Here is a 20345-nt window from a genome sequence, read left to right as displayed (position 1 = left end):
TTATTTTAAATTCATAGTGTTTTGAAAGAGATTATGAATCAAATTCTTACAGCTTAAAGAAAACCAACATTTATAAGTTCCAGTGCCTCCTCTTACACTGTACTACAACATGTTGCTGGATCTGTAAAAATGATTTCTGTAAAAAAGGTTTTACAGAAAATCTTTTCTATATACTTACTGTTCAACAGCAACAAAGAAAGAAATCACTATCTGTATAAAATGGTCTGTTGAAATGCAATTCACTCTGGTGATTATATACAGCAGAGTATGTTTAGTTTTGATCACCATGCTAGCTGAAAACATCTTATTCTTTAATTCTCATAATTTCTTTTCTACTTCTGCATTGCTAGGTGTCCTGCTGCAAAAGCTGAGGAAATAAGGCTCCTGGGTGGCACTCTGTTCTTGAGGACAGAGGATGCCTTGAATATTGCACTACCTCAATAAAGCCAGCTGCTGTGTCTAACGCTGAATGATGCACGATGGGCACGCACACTAATTGACACTACTGTATGTAAATTACTGCCCTCTACTGGGATGACAGGCTGGGTGTTTCACATGAAATGGATGGTTTGTAAAGTTATTACATTGATTGTTGAAGCGTGGTGTTTGATGGAACCAAGTGCCATGGATTTTTGGTGCTCCTGATCCATTCTTGGAGCACAGCTGTTTGCTGCACACATACCTGCATGCATTCAGCCTTTGCTTATTGGCAGTACAAGGTGCACCACGTTGGTCTGATTGTCAAAATATTTTGCTTTTTAAACTGTAAACAGGACGTGCAAAGGAGCTACAGAAAGGCACTTCTCTTGTGAATGCCCTAATGTCAGTCAAGACAACTGATGCCCTAATGTCAGTCAACCTACTACACTGTCATATTTTAAGCCTGTAATAATCAAAAGAAAATATCACAAATTCTTAGTTAATTGAAAATACTATTCCCAAACCCAAATTTTCAAGAACCACAAGACAGGCACCACTTCTTTAAAATCATGAGGTTAGCTTGAAACAGACTTTTTACACCATGAAGTTTTTTCTTGGTTTTTCAGACTCTGAAGTTCACATTTTCTTTTTAAATTTGCTATGCAAATGTGCTTAAGTAGAAGTGAAAGCTGGTTTCCTCAATGAATTGTTACTCAAGGAAATTATTTTTCAAGGAGTTATGATATATAGCAGCACAAGATTTGGCCATGGTATGACAGAAAAAGCAAAGAAATAAGGAAGAGCAATACAGAACATCTGTCTCTCAAGAAATCCAAGCAGTACAAAATATAAGAAGACAAATGTGAATCAAAGCACTGCTGTGAAACAAGGCCAATGCCTGGCAAGTATTGTAAAAAATCAAATTGTTAAGTCATCTAAGTTCTTGGAATCCCAGTAAATATGACAATATTGGACATTTTGAAGGGTTTTTTTCGTTAAAGCAAAAAGACAAAATTCAGAATTGGGACTTCATAATTCCTGAAATTAAACACCATATCCTACTGTAGCTGAGAAAACAGAGGAATAGGAGTCCAGTCTCCAGTGCCTTCCTGAGTCCAGAAATTTCACATGTTTCAGAATTTGCTGGCCAGCCACCAACAGACTATTGATGTTCACTAGGCAGCTGAAAGTTTATTGTGGATATAAATGTTTCATATAAATGTTCTGGCATAATTATTATTATAAATAAAATCACTTGCATGGGGATATGGAAGCAGCCTATAGGATTACAGTTATATGAATAAATACAAAAATACCTAGTAGTAAATAACTGAGAAGATACATTATTTAAGATGCCATTACTGATATAAAGAAGCAATGTTGGTATGGAAAAGCATCATCACTGTTTAATGTCAGACAAATAAATTAAGTATTTTTATCAGTCTACATAAGCTCCTACATATCTTAGAAAAATATGAGCACCAAAAACTGCATCTATCTAAATGTACATGAACTTAAACAGTATTGTGCTATATACTACGAATTGTTTCCAATATTCAGTCTGCAAACATCAGGATAAGTACAATGTTTACAGGAATACCCCATGAAGTCACAGTGTAGAGAACTGACAAGGTAGCAGCCTTCTTCTTGTCACATAGAAGAATCTACTGGTGGAATGAGCTGAGACCATGTATATGAGCAGAGAAAAAAGGAGAAATATTTGTTTACTGAGAACTGAAAGAACCTTGTGAATGCTCAAGGAACCACAGAAAGCCAGTAGAAAAAAAAAAACAATAAAAACAAATCAAAACAGGAACCAAAGAAAGCCAGTAAAAAAAAAAAAAAAAAAACAACCAATAAAAACAAATCAAGATCCAAACCAAACAAAAAACTGTACTACAAAAAGGACTGACATAATAACTTTCTAGGAAAAAGAAGTGTATTTTCTAAAGATTAATGTGTCACTGAACTCTGAACAGACAAGCTCCAGGAAGAGGGAGACCTGTCAAGAACAATTTTTAAAACGATCAAATAGAAACTGACTGATTCAAATGGTATCCAGTTCTATTGCCAGCACTGATTCCCCATTTTATCAGCCGAGATTTGTATCTCTTACTGTCAGGAAATTAAGTAATCAAAATTGAATTTCTTTTAGGAAAATAATCACTGATACAACTTTCTCTGATGGAAGCAGTACCCATTCAAATACAAAATCTATGTATTAAATGTAAAACCAGAAGATGAATGTTGTTGTCACCCTAGGAACTTCTGCTACTTCTCCATTATCACTCCAAACCTTACATGGCAAATTGCAGCAGAGCCACAGGAATGAGTATGCGAAAAATACATCTTTCTCTGGACTTTGAGGCAGTGGGGAGTCCTCCATCACCCCCCCTTCACAGTCTCATGCTGATACAGAAATACTTGGCAGGTCAAGCATATTGGTATTTTTGTAATTGTACTTCTGGAATTGACTTCTTGTTGCTGAGGGTCATGAGAGCCTGGCAGCAGCAGAATTAACAATGGTGGTATTTTGCCACCACTGCCCCCTTTCCAGATTCAAACCACTGGCCTTCAAGGAGTGCCTGGGGAAGGAGATGGAAGTTACAGGATATTGACATAACCCATAAAACATAGGTGCAAAGAAAAGCCTCTTCATACTTTAATTAAACTAATCTAAAACCCCTCCTCACATTAATAGAGAATATACGGCACAATTAATTTAATTTATGAGATCAATGACCACTTTTTTTGGATACTACATTTTCTTTAGGACTGAGAGCAGAAAATTTCCTGGCATGCCTGGCCAAATGAATCACTCATAAGTCACTTTCTTTCTTCCCTAAAGCACTCCATCATGAATAAAGAATGTCTTTCATAACTTTTCTCCTTGACAAAGGACAGTCTTTTCCCACTGATGGGGCTGGGTTAGGGAGGAATTTACACATATACATCTTATCAACATACATGAGAATCAGTATCTTGTACTCTCCAGTGCACTGGTGGGGACACAGACTGCAACATCTCTACTTTGCTTTCTAAAAATGTTATGTGCATGATTTTAAAATAGAACACAAAAGTATGCCCACCAAATACCACAGTTTTCACACATGCATCTCCCACACTCCTTTAATGAAAACTGATCTTGGAAAATAATTTTATTTTAAAACATCCACTCATTTCATGAATGGCTTTAGAGTATATTAATCTGCTACATTTGCACAAAGGTCTTAACTGAGAATAAATTGCACTAATGTAATAATACCAAGATGCAGCAGAGTCAATGTTGGTCCCATACTGGGACACCTGTCTTTGCTCAGGGGTTCTCATAGGACCTGGGAGCCTGGTGCACATATTTCCTTTGGGGTTTCCAGTGACTTCACCCCAAAATAAACTTCAGCTTTGCAGAATAAAATCATCATAAACAAGTTCTTGAAAATGTTTCCTTTAAAACTGAAATGATGAGAAAGCTATAGATCTCATGGTTCTTTAATTAGGCTGCAGAAACATGGCTGCTTTTGTCTGTATACAGGCATGACAGAAAACTGTGCTAAAATTCACATAGTTCTGGTTGTGACCACTAGTTTTAGTTTTTTAAAATCCACTTTTCACTTATGTATTCCCCAGGATCAACAGATCAGCAGGTGCCAAGGAGCACCATGCTTTCTGAGGTGCAATTACAAACTTAGACTTATTCATCTGCACCCAATAAAACCTCAATAATCCACAAACCAGCCACAAATTACTTTTGAGAGGAGCAGGTGCATTGCCTTGTCATCTTTGCCACATGCTAAATGTGACAATTACTTTCTGCTGGACAAATTATTCTCCATTTTCTACCTACATCAGATAATGTTCAGTTTCATCTCTGATATAAATGTATTTCAGTCACATTTGAAGAGACACTTGCAGCTGCTAATCAATTTATAAGGTCCTCCTGAAGAGTTAAGGACACCTAAGAGTAGGACTTGTAAAGCTTTCCATTTAGAGGTCCTAATTTTGGCTTCTTTAGACTTAGGGATTTTTCTTTACTCACAAACCTGCCTCACTCCTGTTTCAGTTTTGGAGCTTCAGGTAATCAATTTCTAAGAAAATATTAGTCCATGGTATATTGTCCCACCATACATTTTCATTCTACTTGATCTGAGACATTAAGTGCTTCATCCTTTGGAAAAAAACCCTGCAGCCTCACAGAGGAAGTTCAAAAGTCAGTTTAGCACTGGTACCTGAAAAATCTGTCCAAAACTGGAAAAGTTAAAACAGTTTGAAATGTCATTCTGAGCAAACCACTGGAGGTGTGGTGGAAAACTTGATCCCAAATTCCTTTTACCCAAAGCATGGCCAAGGCAAAAAAAGAGTGGGAACATCTGAAACTGGTCCCCCAAAACCACCCCAGGCAGTTGTCTCTGGAGAGCTCTGTAGCTGAGCATGAACTGGGACAGTGCTCAAGGGTGCCCTGTCTGACAGGGCTGCTGCAGCAGGCAACAGGATGAGGATGTCAATGGATAGATAAATTTTGTACCAGAAGAGCTAGAGGAGATCAAGTAGGGATCTAATCTCTTAGAGAACACTGAACATACAAAGGATTGTGGGACATGAAGCTCAGGCAAGAAGAGATTTGTCAAAAAGACTGAGGGTGTATCTATGCCACAGACACAGCGGAGGCAGCCTTACAGAGAAGAAATCTGACAGCAATCTGTAGATTGCTAAATAACAGCTAAAACTAAACTTCAGTAACTAGAGGCAAAGCTTTCTCTTACCAGAAGTATGCTAGGGTCACAAAATTAATTTTGCAGACTTCAGTAAGTCTCAGAATTGAAGTCACCTGCTAAATTCTAACTCATCCCTCTTTCCACTGGGTAGTTAAGAGAAAGTTTCATCTTCATCTGCATATGCAGTTTCCAAGGATCCTATCTGATGATGGGGTATGGTCACATATCAGCCCTGCTGAAGCTCTTGCGGGTGGGAGACAGAAAAACCCCCAGGTTTTTGAGACTATGACAAGTAAATGTTGCCCCTGTGGCAGAGCACCTTCCATTCTTCTCTGTTTATACCAAGTCACTTGAAACAAAATCTGACCAGACCACCAGAAACTGTAAGTTATTCATTCCCTGGGTGTAGTACAGCTAGACCCCAAATGCTGATTTGCTCAAAATGTTGTGCAACAGCAGCTACTGAGAGTCATAATTTGAATACTAAAGTAGATAATTCAAGTTCTAACTCTCAAGAGCTGATATTCCTGGGGTTCAGCCTCACTTTGCCTCTTGCTTCTATCTGTAAAATGGGAACAATGTAACCTTGCAGCTTCTAGGAACAGCTGAAACATTAATGGTATGACATATGCAAGCACCAGGCTCATGAACACCTGAGGGAATTTATAATTCTGTGTTTAGTCCAGTGTTTCAGAAAGCTGCAGTACAGAAGGCTCTAAGTTAAGAGATTCAGCAATGGGGATCATCACTTTCTGCAGTAAATGAGGTTGAAAAATTCTGAGCAACAAAAAGGGCGAGGTGATCATGGCCGTCAATTGTGCCAGTCATGACAATCCTACCCTACAAGAGGGCTGCGCAATACAGCAACAGGGGTCTTTAACTCTGGTGTTTTCTGACTCCAGAGTACTGAAATTAAAAACTAAATTATAATTTAATTTTATTTTAGTGTATAGTAACTGAAAGAATGCCAGGTAGAAGGTGGCACTTTCCCCTTACATCCAAGGAATGTAAGAACTGTAACTTGCGTTTTACTGTGACAGGTGATAATGATTTGAACAGGGATCTCAGAATTACCTTAGGTGATCACTGTTGGAGGATCTGCTAAATACCTAAGTCAAATTCCTTAAGCAATGGTTTTCAATAATGGCAAATTGGCTCAGGATTACATTAAACCAAAAGTATTTTATATAACCTTTCAGGTGAATAGGCCCCCACAGGGGGTTAAAATTCTGGTACATTTCCCATTCAGTTTGTCAATTCCAACTTAAACCATAAGTGTAGTGGAAACAGTGTAAAATACTTCTGCAAAAATTACAAAAAGCACAAAAAAAAAAACCTCTGAGGGTGCAATTTTTGGCACTGTAAAGGGTACACCCATTGTTTGAAAAACAAATCCCAGCCAGTGAATCAGAAAAAGTGACTGTGAGCTGCTGGGCACCACGGATCTGTCCTGAATAGGAGACAGTAAGGAGCAGCCCTGTCCAGGAGCATGCCAGGAGCCAGGCTGCTGCTCATCACCTCTGCTCTAAAGGGTGAGGGAGGGAAGGAAGGGGCATGCTGTAGCAGTCTTTTTATGCACAATCTACTTTCCACAGCAACCCAGCTATGCTCTCTGCCTCTCTGGGAGCAGCTGAGTCAAAGTTCAGCTCTCTTCTTGCTCTAGCCAGGATTCAGTTCCTTTCTCCAGCTCACACTCCTGCTGCCCAACAGCATCCTGCTGCCCTCTGCTCCAGCCTGGATGCCAGGACAGAAACTCTTCCCAAGGAGCACTGGGGAAAGCCCTGAGTAGCCTGCTCTGCTCCCAGTGCTGATCCTGCTCTGAGATGGAGACTATGCTGGAGAATTCCCAACACCTCATCCAACCCTAACGATTATATCATTTTTATGAATTACAAAAATGTGCTTGCTTTCTTTACAGGTGTATCTTGGGCAACTAGTGTCCTGATCCTTCACAAACAGATAAAAGATTAAAGAAAACCAAAAGAGTAACTATGCAAGTGCCTGCAAAGGTATCATCACAGTGAGGATTTAATCACAAGTTTTTATTTGGCTTGACAGTTGGAATATGACAACACACTAATGGTTAAAACTGCATTTCATTTTGATCATTGCTCTTGAACATTAGTTACCAGTTACACTGCTGCTCTGACTGCCAGTCAAACTCTGGCAGTCATTGGCTCTGACAATGCCAACTTTGAGGAAAAAGATGGAACTTTTATAGCAAATAGTTGACACATTTAGATCAGCTTAAATTTCCTGCCTTCTCATTAACAAAAGCTGGAAGAAGAGGCCAAGGAACATACACTGCAGCTATGCAGGTCAGAACAACAAACAAATATAAAACAAGGACAAAAATGCCACAGACAGAAAAGCAACAGAACAAGAGAACATATCTGGCATCAACAGATATTTGTACACATTTCATGATGTTGTCAGATAAGTAATTTAATTAAATGGTAAGTGTATCAGTGTCTTACGAGAGTATTATGAATGGCACTTAAATTATGGCAGTGCATAAACCCAGGACATTAGTATTCTATCCACCTTAAATAAAAAGTTTTGACTCCATCAATTTTAATACCCAGCTGCTTTAAGAAGTTGGCTACAGTATCCTGGCAGCCTGCCCAGGTTCTTTGCTCAATCAAGCAATAGTTGTCTTTGACCAAAAAAGAAAAAAATAGCCAACAGTATCCTTGCTGAATGTCTGCTGGCATCTACTATCAATATAGGAATAAGGGAATTAAAAGAAAATTAAAACATTAAAAGTTTAGTATTTTGGTTAATCATAACATTACAAAATTAATAATTTTAGTAGTTTATTATTGATGCTACCCAGTTTAGATTAATTTTTTCAAAAAAACTACCATGCCAGTTTTATCTATTACTTTAATTGTATGTACATAAGAACTAATGTGCTGTAGACATAGTCAGAAAACCTGCATCATTTAGCTCTGTATTACACAATACCAGCATGTCACAGTGCCCTAGGCAAGGTCACCAAACTCCTAACAATGACTGTAGGATGTGACAGAGGAATCCATCTTTACAAATTAGACTTCATTATACATGATCCTGCTCATAAATCTTGATGTATCATTTTCTAGTATAAAAACTCTACCTTGCACTTGCATGTATCCTCCAGACCTTCCAATTCATGGAGTATGTTACAAATATGTATGCTTATGTGCATAAAGCCACTGTACTGCTGCAATAGCAGTGCTCTAAATGAGACCCGACCTCCTGGAGCACCTGCCCTGCTCTGTGTCCTCCTGGTCCCCCCCACCTGGGGATGGAAAAGCTGCAGAAGGCCGGTTTTCCATAGCAGGTAGGTGACCTGAAGCTATAGAAGCGCCTGAAATGAAACAGACCGTTTTTCTTTGGGAGTTGTGGTACTTCTCACATGCAAACCCTATGAGGAACCAGCTAGGTTGGTTAGACTTAGAAAACTGATCAGAGGAGCAGGTGAGCCTCCTTCCCGGAGGCAAAGCCAACACTCTTCCTTTCGGAGGGGCCCAGAAGGTGCCTCCGACACGGAGCGACAGGGAGGCTTAGCCCCGAGCCCGACTGCGTGTGTGAGCATCCCGCGCTGCCCGCCAGCACCGGGCAGGTGCTGCCCGCAGGGGCTGGGGGCTGCGACCTGCCTGCACTCCGCCGCTGCCCGCAGCCCGACCCGCCCGCACGCTGCCGACCGCGCTCCTGCCGGGAGCTCCCCGTCCCGCCCGGGCCAAGCCGCGGGCTCTCCCCGCTCCGGCAGCGGAGATGGTGCTCCCCAGACGTGTCCCTGGAGCGGGACCCCTCCGCGCCGCTGGGGCCGGGACGTCCCCGGGCAGGTAGCGGCGGCCCCGGCGCGGCGGGGACTGACCTGCGAGTCGCCGCTCCCGGACATTCCTCCACAGCAAGTCCCAGGCTTTGGCGGTGGAGTCCCTCAGCTGCTCGCTCAGCGACCTCCGGAGCTGCGCCTTGGCCGGGCGGCGCTGGCTGCTCATCCTCGGCGGCTCCGCATGCCGCCCCGGGCAGCCCCGCTCAGCCCGCGGCCGCTCTCCTCGCCGGGGACTGGCGGCGGCGGCCACACGGGGCCGCGGGGCAGCCCCGCCGCGCCGCAGCCGCGTCACCGCCGCCCCGGGCGGGCGGCCCTGCCTTCACCTGAGCGCCGCCCGCCCCGGCCCCGGGGCAGCGCTCCCGCCGCCAGCCTCCCTCCCTCTCTCCCTCAGCGCCCCGTCCCGCGCCCGCCGCTCTCCGCCCTCCTTTCCTCCCCCGCGCTGCGGCCCCCGCGGGGCGGGGAAGGTGCCCCGGGCTCCGGCCCGGCTCCTGCCCTGACCGGGACCCCGCGCCCTTCGGGCTCGGGCACCACCGACGGACCGGGACCCCGCACGTCCCGCGGCCCCGCGCCTGAATTCCGTGACCCGGCTTGTGCCCCTGGGCCTCACTGGGGAACTGTCCGGCTAAGCCCCCGCGGCTGCCCTGCTGTCAGCTCCCGCTGCCGCCTCTGCGCTCCCTGGACAGCGACCGGGAGCTGCCCGCTGCCACCCCAGCCTTGCCGCCCCAGCGCTGCGAACGGCCGGCGTCCGCTGCTCCGGGGAGAGGTCACCCGCCACGAGGTGACAGAAAACCTGGCTGGCAGCGGGCTGCCTTTTTCCCGGGTGGCTGTAGTAGGTGATTCGCCCATGCTTCAACTTGTGCGGAAAGAAAATTAAGGTTTTTTTTTTGTTTGTTTTTTTTTTTTTTTTTTTTTTTTTTTTTTTTTTTTTTTTTTTTCTGAGAGGCCTTGGTTCATCAGCTCTCCACCAAAGATCAAGCCATAGTCCTCGCAACACAGCCTCTCCCGTTTCTTTCCTACTTTCTCTGCATTCCACCCACTCACTCTCCACCTCCTTCCCCTTGCCTGACTTCTTCTCTTACAGGCTCTTGTGCTTTTGAAAAGGTTTCAAAATTAAACCCTGGCAGACACTTTTTGCACACTGTACAGACTAAAATGAATCCTGATTTCTTCATCCACAGGCTAGCCAGAAAGTAAAAGCAGGGCCCTTATCCCATTTAGGAAAGCCATTTTGTGTCTCTGCTTCTTCTGTGCTCCGGGAAATACTGTTTTAACAGTGTCCCCTTCCCTATCCTGGATGTTCCTCCAGCAGAGAGTCTGATAGCCAAGAAGGACAATGGCCCCTTCATTCCATTTAGTCACAATCAATTACTTACTGCTTGCTCTTTTGGCAGAGTATTTGTGATGTGCAAAGCAGAGGCTGATGTTCCTGCAAGTGAGTGCCCTACTCTGAAAAAACTGCATGCCAGGTAAAGCAGTCATGTTAAACATTATCGATATCCCCATCTTGCTTAGATTTAAATTGTAACTGCAATGTCAGAAGCTAAAAGCAAACAGACAGATGTACCATGTTATACCACTGTTTTAATAATGTCTTCTGCTTACTTTGTGGTGTGAATTTGTTTTCCTTTGTCCCTGTTCTTAAAAGGTTCATCTAAAAAAGTTCATCTTAAACTACTCTACTTTAGCTGATATAGTGGAGACAATGTGCTTGTCCAGAACTTGTACAGATGTTGTATGTCACTCCTCTGCCTGCAATTCCAGTGTCCTCCAAATGACTGGACAAACAGTTTTGAGAAAAGGGATGCCTTCCAGGGATGGATGCATTCAAGATCTGGAAGGAAGACAGCATAATTATGTAAATACTCCCACATCCCATGACCCAGAGCAAACACCTGCTGATGTTAATGGGAGAAGAGAGGATTATGGCTCCTACAATCAGCTCCTCTGCCCAGTAAATCTGCCTCTGACCTCTGCCTCTCTTTATTTAATCTCTCACCAACACAGCCATTAACAGTGCAAAAGACCTACTATGCCTGTTTACTGCCACAGGCTTTTATCAGTTAGGAACCAGGCAGAGATGAGAAATTAATGTCTGATATTGTACTCAGCTGCTCTATAAAGATGAGCCGGGACACACAGTCTAGAGGTGAAATAATAAACTCAGTTTTGAAGGTTTTGTATCATACTGCTGTGTCACCACCCACAAACACCAGCCCACGTCAGCCAGTACTGCAACCTTCAGCAGTGCTCTTCTGGCAGCCACACTTGGATGCACCAACTTGGAGTGCCCTGCCTGTCTGGAAGATAGATATCCCTTTCTTCAGCAGCTGTCTGCAATGGCCAGAATGTAGCACTAGAACAAAAGATATTATCTTCCCTTCTGTAGCATTTTTGAAGATCTTGCTTTATCAAAAATATCCCTAGACTTCCAGGTTTACTGAAAGCAGCTAATTGGTGACTAGATAGTAGCAATTGCTAATCCCATGTTATCTCACCACGAGTTACTGAGATAAACTGCAGTGATATGGCTGTATTTCATAATCAGCACCAGAACTGAACTGGCAAGCCTAGACCAAACTCTGTGGCAGGCACTGACAAAAATCTTACTAATTTCAGGTACTTTATTGTGGAAAACTAAATCCAGAGGCAAGATCAGATATCGTAGTTTTCTCCCCAAAGAAAACAGTGCTATTGAGTAATGAGAACACATCTCATGCAGCAACTGGCCTATTCCTATTTTATGCTTTTAATCATAGTCAGCTGTTCAGAAGTCTAATTACCATCACGAGTATTTTTGATGTATTACACCTCATAGTAGCAGTTACAATATTCTGCAGAATTTGCTTGAAGGAGGGTACGTGCTAGGAATCATTCATAGGTCAAACATGCTTCATTTCCTTTTAGAATGTTAGAAAACCTGGCAAGATGGTAAAATTTTGGTCTCTCACACATTTTGCATATGTTGGTTAAGTGTGTAAGTGTATCAGTACTCATCTTTCCTGCGTGAAACATTCTGACATCCAGCACAAGATGGCTAACACTTCTGGGGGAAAGAAAAGGAAACCACATTTTCCACAGAATTTTCAGTTTTCCTGCTTGATACTAGTCTTGCAAAATGGTTCATTTCAGAGTAATTCCAATGAAACTGCTGTATATGATGAAGAGAAAGGAGGAAGTTCACAGCAGCCTTAAAATAAGCTGAACTATTATATTTGTCTTTGCTCACTGATCACAGAATATTGGCAGGAATAAAAGTACTGTCTTTAAACCTTGCAGGCATGTAAAATGTTGGGGAAAAGTCTAAACTAGTTATACCCATGCTCTGATGCCATTGTGGCACAGAAGTCTGATACACTAATTATATATTTAGCAATTTATAGTTCCTTCCAATCACCATGGTAATTAAACGCCAAATTAATTGACACTGCGTAGTATTCTGGCCTCTAATTAGCAGTGTGTTTTTAATTGGTTACAGATGCCATTATGCAGCCTGATGTAGTCCTAGTAAAGTAACTGCACAAACTCCAATGCACCTGGTAAGAAGAGAATCAGACCTAAGGAAAGAGAAACATGACTGCATATTGGTTTGCCATTTGTGAACTACTGAAAGACTATGATAAAAGTACATCTTCTTTCCATCCTCTTGTCTTTAATTATCACGAGTCAGGATTTTTTGTTAATCACCTCATAATATTTTCCTACTTGCAGAAGAACAAAACAAGATATGTCATGTGGAGGAAAATGTGGGAAGTGTGCATCCTTGGTTACTGTGTGCTGTGTAGAGGACAGTGGCTCCTCACCCTAGTATCCCTTAGAAAGTAATACTAAAGCAAAAGAGGAAACAACAGGATCTACAAGATCAATGATGCAGTCTGATGCTAATAAGTGCAATGCCAAATTTTATAATTAATTTCATTCTTCAGGAACTGACTGTAATGAAGCTTCTTGAAATTTGCTATACCCAAAATCGTATTGCTGTGATTTTGTAGCTTCAAATAGTAGCTCAGACAGCCTAGATATAAACACATCAAGTAATATTTATAACTTTGGCAGTGGTCTTTATCTCTTTAGGGGTCCTAGAGCTCTGGAATTTGTTTTCTATCACAGCTTAAATGGTCTGAGTGGGATGTTGTAAGTCTGGGTTACCACTAGAAGGGAAGAAAAGATCTGAGGTTTTCCATTGCTTGTTTTCCTAACAGCAGACTCCAGTGAATTTCGTACTAATTCTGTGGTTGAAGTTATGTGAAAAGCACCAAGGGCATATGAGTAGGTGTCCTCTTTGACATCTAAGTAAACAAACAAATATTTTGGATAGAGAAAAATAAGAATCACTGTGAATGAGGACAAAATGTTCTAGCTTGTGCCCTGGCACTCTTTCCTTGTTTTTTATTTACATATACAATTTATCATAATTTTAAGGTAGCTTTAACAAGAATAAGTTATAAATTGGTTTCACTCTTTTCTGGTTTATCAAGAGATTGGCACCTATATGTTCATCCTACTTCATTTTAGTTTTCTGAAGCTGTGGGAAAGGATTGCTCTGCACTTTGCCAACAGCAGAGCACTGCTGGCTTTCATTAGTGGGGGCCAAATTCTTTCACTTTTGTTCACAGTGATTAATGCTGAAATAAATGGAACTTCTTGCAGTATTCACTGTGAAAAGACTCTAAGTATGCTCAGATACAGTACAGTAACAAAGTGTCTGCTGTTTGACTGTGCTCCTTCTCCTTCTTGCTAGAACAGGCATGGAGGGCATGGGGGGAAATTAAGCTTTAATTGTATTCATACAAAGGATGGTACTTTATTGTTATTATTAATAACAAACTGTGTCCTCAAACTGCTTGGAACCAAAAACGGAGTGGAGCTGAAGTACAATCTTTTCCCTCAGGAGATTGTAAACGAAATATAAAACAGGACACTGATGGAGAGAAGACCTGATTGGGGTAGGAAGGGTAGAGTATGAGAGAGCAATAGAACAGTAGTGGCCAGAGTAGTAACTGCTGGCGTGCTTCTGGCACACCAGAATTAGTGTCTGGAAGCAGTGATGCAAAGTGAGTCAGCAAGAGAGTCTCCAAGGAGGTTAATGTGTTATCTTTGTATATTCAAAGGACCAACTTTCAAGAATGAGGGGCATTTTTAATAAAAGCACAAAAATGTGTATTTGAAAACATAACGAGTAGTCAGCAAAAGCTGGGATCCTGTACACAAACAGGCTTTTAATATTGAACAGATATGTGAGACAAGGGAAGAGCCTTCAGACTTCAGTCAAGCAGCCTCTACTTGATGCACCATAAAGGCAGGATGACCTGCAATGAGCAGTGATAGCAGAGAACTGCCAGGGTTGCATTTGGGATGCAATGCAGTAGAAAAAAAAAACAAAAACAAAAAAACTGGGGTTTTTGGGTTTAACACAGCAGGGTTTTCACATTCTGGCCAGCTTTAACGTACACTTTTCTCTCCATCTTGCACTCTGCTTACATCTAGCTCTTGCAGGTTATTTTTTAAAAACCCCTCTACCTCTACAGTCTCTTGTACTTATACAGCCTAAATTGTCATAGGACAATATAAACTCCAGGCAAAGATCCTGTGTGACAGGCAGGAGGTTGCTCTGTTATATGAGAACGGTGAAGAAGGGGACAGGGAGGCAGCTGTGGTACAAATGAAGATTGGATGGACTGCTCTCTGAGTAAACAGGGCACTTCAATGGAACAGCAGACAACAAAGCTGATGCTTCAGCTGTAATTCTGAAGACTTGCAGCCACAAGAGCCCTTGCACATTTCTCAGATAACAGACGAGAAGAACGGACAAAACAAACCAAGTGCCAATAAACTTTCACTTCCTTTCGTAAGATGCTCTGTGAACATCTTTAAAATATATTACATTGAAGATATGAAGTCTTGTGCTGAGCAAAGCTGGTCTCTAGAAATAGCCAATGCTTCAATGATTAAGCAACTGGGAAAATGGACTACATTTTATATGTGTAGATGTATTGGTTTTTTACTGGAGCTGAGCTTGAAATTTTGAAGTGATTAATGCCCTTGAATAAGTGAGCAGCTATGTTGAAACACAAAATGTCTCAGCACAGAATATTGGCCCTGTTCTTCTCATTTCAGCTACTGGTGTCTGATTTTCCCCCTCCTCTTCAGTCACTTGACAAAAATATATTGTTTAAAACTACATCTTTCTTTGCTCTCAAAGTGCTCATTTCCTTAATATTGTATTGGGACCTTGCCTAAGCCACGATTTTTAAATTTTTTTCCTAAACTTCCAACTGCTATTACCATCACAGTAGATATAATTGGAACATTTGTGTAAAAAAGCCTTGCCTTGCAGTCAATGGCAATTTAGCACACACCATAGCAGGATATTGGTTCAGAGACCTGGGAGCTTTTTCTCTTTTTTTTTTAATAACTCTCCTGGATTACACAGGAAAACATGATCAATCTTGACAGCAGATTCTAACAACAATGCAAGCAAATTGTTCCCCAAACGAATTTACTTGTGATAGCAAGAACTTTTTTTCAGATACACAAATACTTCTCTGCACACACACCTTTTGAGTAATCAGGCTACTGACTGATGGCAGCATATTGCCAAGTATCAGTATATTGCAACCTTCATCACTGGCCACACACCTACTATTTAAATTTATTCAATTTATTTAAATTATTTAAATTATATCTACATTTGGTACAATTAAAAAGCAATGGCACTCATATTTTTGGCCAGTGAATAAAGAGTGTTGTGGCCAGTTGCAATAGGGGATAGAATTTCAGGTAGGAAGATTATAATGGCCAGAATCAAAATTTGGCTGGGGCCCAAGCCAATCCCTATTAACCTAAACTGTTCTACAGGATCTTGAATCACTAAAGCTGATTTTAAATTTCTTCTTGATTCCACAATAAAGAAGGGCTAATTGTCTGTCCACAGTATTGTCTGAGTCTCATTTGAAGTGAAGGCTGGTGACGATTCGATTGTAAGCATCATTTCCCACAGCTCCATTGGGAAGGTTTCCCAGCCGCCTCAGAGCCTGTCTAAGCCCACTCCATCACCCAGCTCTGGCATTACAGAACTCTGTTCCAGCAGGCTGAGTGGTACAGCCATTCCTGGGAGTATAAAGGAGCTTAAGCTTATGAAGAATGCCTGTTTCATGACATTTAACATATCTGGGTATTCCCACTGAGAAGCAGGATATTCATGCTGTGAAGAAGGGGCTGGACTAGGTGGATCTGCAGCTCTTTCTGTCCGAAAATGTCCTTGTTTCTGTGAGAACATTTTGGTAGTGTCAGGCAGCACCTGTATTCCATTAACTCCAAAAGCATTTCAGTGTTTACAGTAACCAGGAAATGTCCATGTCTGTGTTATATTAACAAGTCAGCAGTAACAACTGCAGTTTCAGTTTTTAGAGCTATGCAGAGAAAAGTTTACTTTGAGTTTCTGAGGGTTTTACTTCCTTTGGTTGAAAAACAAAGAGGCCTGTAGTACTGCCCATGAAACCATTACAGAAAGCTTTGGGGAAAAAAGTTACCAAATGATGTCCAATAGCGCTTCAGTAATGGCTTCATATAATCAGGTAGGCAAAAACATAGCTATGAATTGCAAGTCTAAAAAGTACTTGTGACAACAAATTTCTAGGTCCTTCACCTTAGTATTTTTTGCTTGTACTCTTCCTGCCTACTGCATGTAAGGGGGTTTGCATAATGGCATAGTTTTATTCAAGATTCATTAGGTTGGAAACAAAACTGTGTTATATTTTTATGTGGACTATACTGCATATGCTCAGAGAGGTAAGCCATAAGGTGCCACTGCATAGTAGGCAGCAGACATTATAGGAGCAGTGATGTGGTGCTGGAGAGTCTATGTAAAAGAACTCACCTGTGAGAAATTAAAGCAAAACTTTTTGTAGTCTTCCAAATAGGCTCCAATTTCTGCATGCAAGAGGCAAAAAATCTTAACTATGCACTCACGCGCTTTTCACATAACTGAATTTTAATGCTGACATTAAATTACTAATATATAAATAGTAACATTAAAGACCATGGGAGAAAGCTTGAAAATATACTTTTCTCTTTTGGATTGAAAATGGTACATTGTAAAGCAACTTAATTCCCAAGAAAGGCAGTAGCAGGGAGTGCTCTGCAGTTGGCCAAGTGTACCAAAGGTGGAGAGAGCTTGAGGAGGTGTTTCCCCATCACCTGCTGCTGTGTAGACTGATGTGACCAGAATGATGACAGAGATCACAGCCACAGCTCTCTACTGAGTGTGCCACCCCTTGCCTGCCAGAAAGCACCATCTTTTATATTTATAATTACTTGAAAAGTTAATTCCAGAAAGAACAGAGGAGTCTTCAGCTCCCCCTGAAACACTGTATTCAGCTGGCCTGATGCCTCTCTTATTAACAGACTCTTTTTAAGACTCCACCAAGACATTTCTCCTTGACTTTATTTAAATGCTGTGCAAATGCGGGAGATATGCATTCAGGACTGTTCCAGGAGGCAAGAAAAGGTTGTTACTTTGCTTGTATGTATTGCTGGTTCCAAAGTTCATTTTTTCAGTATTGCAATGACTTCTAGTGAAATCAGTTCCTACAGATGATGTCGGAACACCTTTAGAGTGCTTCAGGTACAGCTGTTGCTCATCTTGTTTACTTATGCTACTGTCATGCAGATTCATTCCAACACCTTCTTGTCATTTTGGGCTGACAAAAATCTGTTCAACAGTAATTACTTGAGATTGTTCTACTTTTCAGGGAATATTTTTGACTCATTTACATTACAAAACCCCATGCAAATTGCTAGCAGAATAGGTGCTAAAGGGATTATAACTCAGCAGGATCTTACCACTGTGATAGCTTTTGAGATAGAAGATCAGTTAATTTACCTGACAGAGAACATTTATATTAAGTAATCCTTGGTTTGATCAAATTTATCAGATACATACTTTCAGAGTTCAGGCCTTAAAAATATGTGACTGTCAATGCCAAAGGCAAAAAAAGGTGTCAGAAGTAAATATGGAAACCAAAAACCAGTCTAGTTCTGACTCATACTGGAGGTTATTCCCTACTTCTATTCTGAAATGTTGCTAAATAGTTTTAAAATGATTTAAAGTACTTCACTACTGCCAGTCAAGTAATAAAGAAAACTGTTTCATCTGGGAAACATTATCCTTCTTTAGGACTTAAGTAGATTTGGGGTTATCCACCTCTTTCCTGTCCTATAGCTTATCTTTTATAGCTGGGCAAGATAAATGCAAAATAATTTGTATGTACCACTAGGAAGTAGCAATAGGCTCTTACTTTGCTTTGCACAAGTATAAATTACCCCTTTAATGCAGAATTGATGAAACTTAGGGTCTTTTCAATAATCATCAGGGACAGCCTCCATTCCTAAAAGAAGTACTCTAATCATTCTTAAAAAAACCCCAACAAACCAACACTTCAATTTAGACCAAACACTCGTGACGGTCTCACATTAATGGTGAAGTTATTCATTTGATGAAGTAATTGCAAAAGTTGCCATATCCTTCACTGGAAAATTTCATCTAGAACGGGTCTCTCACCATGTTTCTTAAGAATACATGAATATAAAGCCCTCCACTTCTTGCTAGTTTCATGATCCTCATTAGTTGGGGAAAAAAGTTCCAGCACAGAGAGTGTGCTGCTGCTTCTGTATCTTGCATACATTGGATATCCCCATGACTTAAAGGTGAATAGGAATTTAATGCCACATTTCTTCTTGGGGCAAGTACAATGATTCTATCTTCCCTGCTTACCATCCTTTGTTGACTTCTCTGAATGTTCCTTTTTGTAGACATTTTTGTAATGTTGATGATGCTGGGCATCACTGTAATATAGTTCCCTGAATTTACATGATTGCATTATAATAATATCAATGCTGGTTTTGATAGTTGTATAAATCAATGTTTTATTTGCTCTCACAACTAGTGCTGCAAATTGAACAGCTGTTTTCACTGAGCAGTTTTAATTAAGCCGTTCATAATGCTGCGTAGATATTTTTCTGAGTTGGTAACACTTTGTTAAGTATGCAGTATCAGTGAACACTTCAAATCATTCCTGAACATTACCTCACACTTAGGTAAATTGAAATCCCGTCTTCACTGAGGTTGTCAAATCACCTTGTTTTGGTGATTTGAATTGGTTTTCAGAAATCTTTCTAATTCTCAGGACTCTAGGAAATCTTGAATTTGCTATAGATTTTGCCATCTGTCCACTCACTTGTCAAGATAATGAAGCTTTAAATGATACTTGCCCTAGTAAAATCCTTTGGGCAACCTATTATTAGCCTCTCTTTATTCTGAAAACTGACAAGTTCAATTCATGTGTCTTTGGATCTTTTATGAAGTTTATGTTCTATGACCAAAATTTCCTTCCCACACTGATTTCTCACATTTTTTCATCTCTGTTTTGAATATCTCTGGAATATTAGTTTGGAAAGCCAAGATAAGTTTTATCTCTTCCTGTTTTTCTGTGCAAAAGCAGTTGCTTTTTTCTTTTTACAAACCCATACTGGATCCTACATCTGTATTCTCATTTGGGAATGTTATAGATTGCTTTGTTGTTTTCAGAAACATATGATAATTAATGTGGGAAGCAGTAATTATTTTTGTTGCCCACAATGACTTTTTTCAACTTTAAAAATGGGTATCATTTATCTCCCTTGGACAGCTGAACCTGATGAATGCATTCCAGCACTTCCACGTTTAGCTCCATTTCTGACAGTGGAAATTTCTTTGTCTCTTATTTTCAAAAAAGATTCCAGAATTTACTCACATCCAACCATTAAGTCTGTTAAAGAAAGGGCATTAAGGAAATACTCTGTCCAGGCACAAAAATTTCATGGTTTTATAAACTGTGCCCCTAAGTCTTAGAGTTTAAGTCCCTTTCCGATTTTCAGAAGTGGTTACAAATCGTCATCTGGGATTATAAACAGAAATCTGGAATTTCAGCTTTTAGTCCTCAGTTTTTAAACCTTGCTTGCTGTTACCCAGAAAGGTGGCTAATCCCCAGCCAGTCAAGAAGACATAACCCACGAGTGATGCAATGATAGACCATGGCATGTCCATTAACCAGCAGAAAGAAAAACAAGAACTTGTTTTGATTGCAAGGGGGAGAAGAAGTATAATGCATGGGTTTAGAGATCTTGCAGAGGCATTTGCCCATTTCACTGAGAACCACAGAGGAGTAAGATGCTCTGGACAACACAGAGGTATGGAATAGAGGCAACAGGAAAGGCAGAAGGAAGAAAGAGAAGGAAGGAAGAAAGGGAAGGAAGGAAGGAAAGAAGAAGGGAAGGAAGGAAAGGAAGGAAGGAAGGAAGGAAGGCCACTTTAAGGCATCATGAGCCGGAGAGTAATCAGACACTAAAATGGCTGT

General features: G+C 41.0%; 1 protein-coding gene across 7 annotated transcripts in view; it reads right to left on the bottom strand.

The window, feature by feature from the left end:
- Positions 1 to 20345, bottom strand: part of STARD13 (StAR related lipid transfer domain containing 13) — a 287066-nt gene that overhangs the window by 132668 nt on the left and 134053 nt on the right. The window contains exon 3 of one of the 7 annotated variants that reach the window (XM_041487321.1): positions 8995 to 10783. The exons of 5 other annotated variants lie outside the window; for them this stretch is intronic. In XM_041487321.1, the coding sequence (XP_041343255.1) occupies positions 8995 to 9118 (124 nt within the window). In that variant the 5' untranslated portion in view covers positions 9119 to 10783. Of the gene's footprint in view, positions 1 to 8994; positions 11545 to 20345 lie in introns of those variants that run through there. One more of the 7 variants, XM_041487322.1, reaches the window with a different exon arrangement.

The sequence above is a fragment of the Pyrgilauda ruficollis genome, unplaced genomic scaffold (assembly GCF_017590135.1).
Source record: "Pyrgilauda ruficollis isolate IOZ18807 unplaced genomic scaffold, ASM1759013v1 scaffold8, whole genome shotgun sequence".
NCBI lineage: Eukaryota > Metazoa > Chordata > Aves > Passeriformes > Passeridae > Pyrgilauda > Pyrgilauda ruficollis.
Note: the sequence above shows the minus strand (reverse complement) of the source record. Positions and strands in the feature narration are given on the sequence as shown.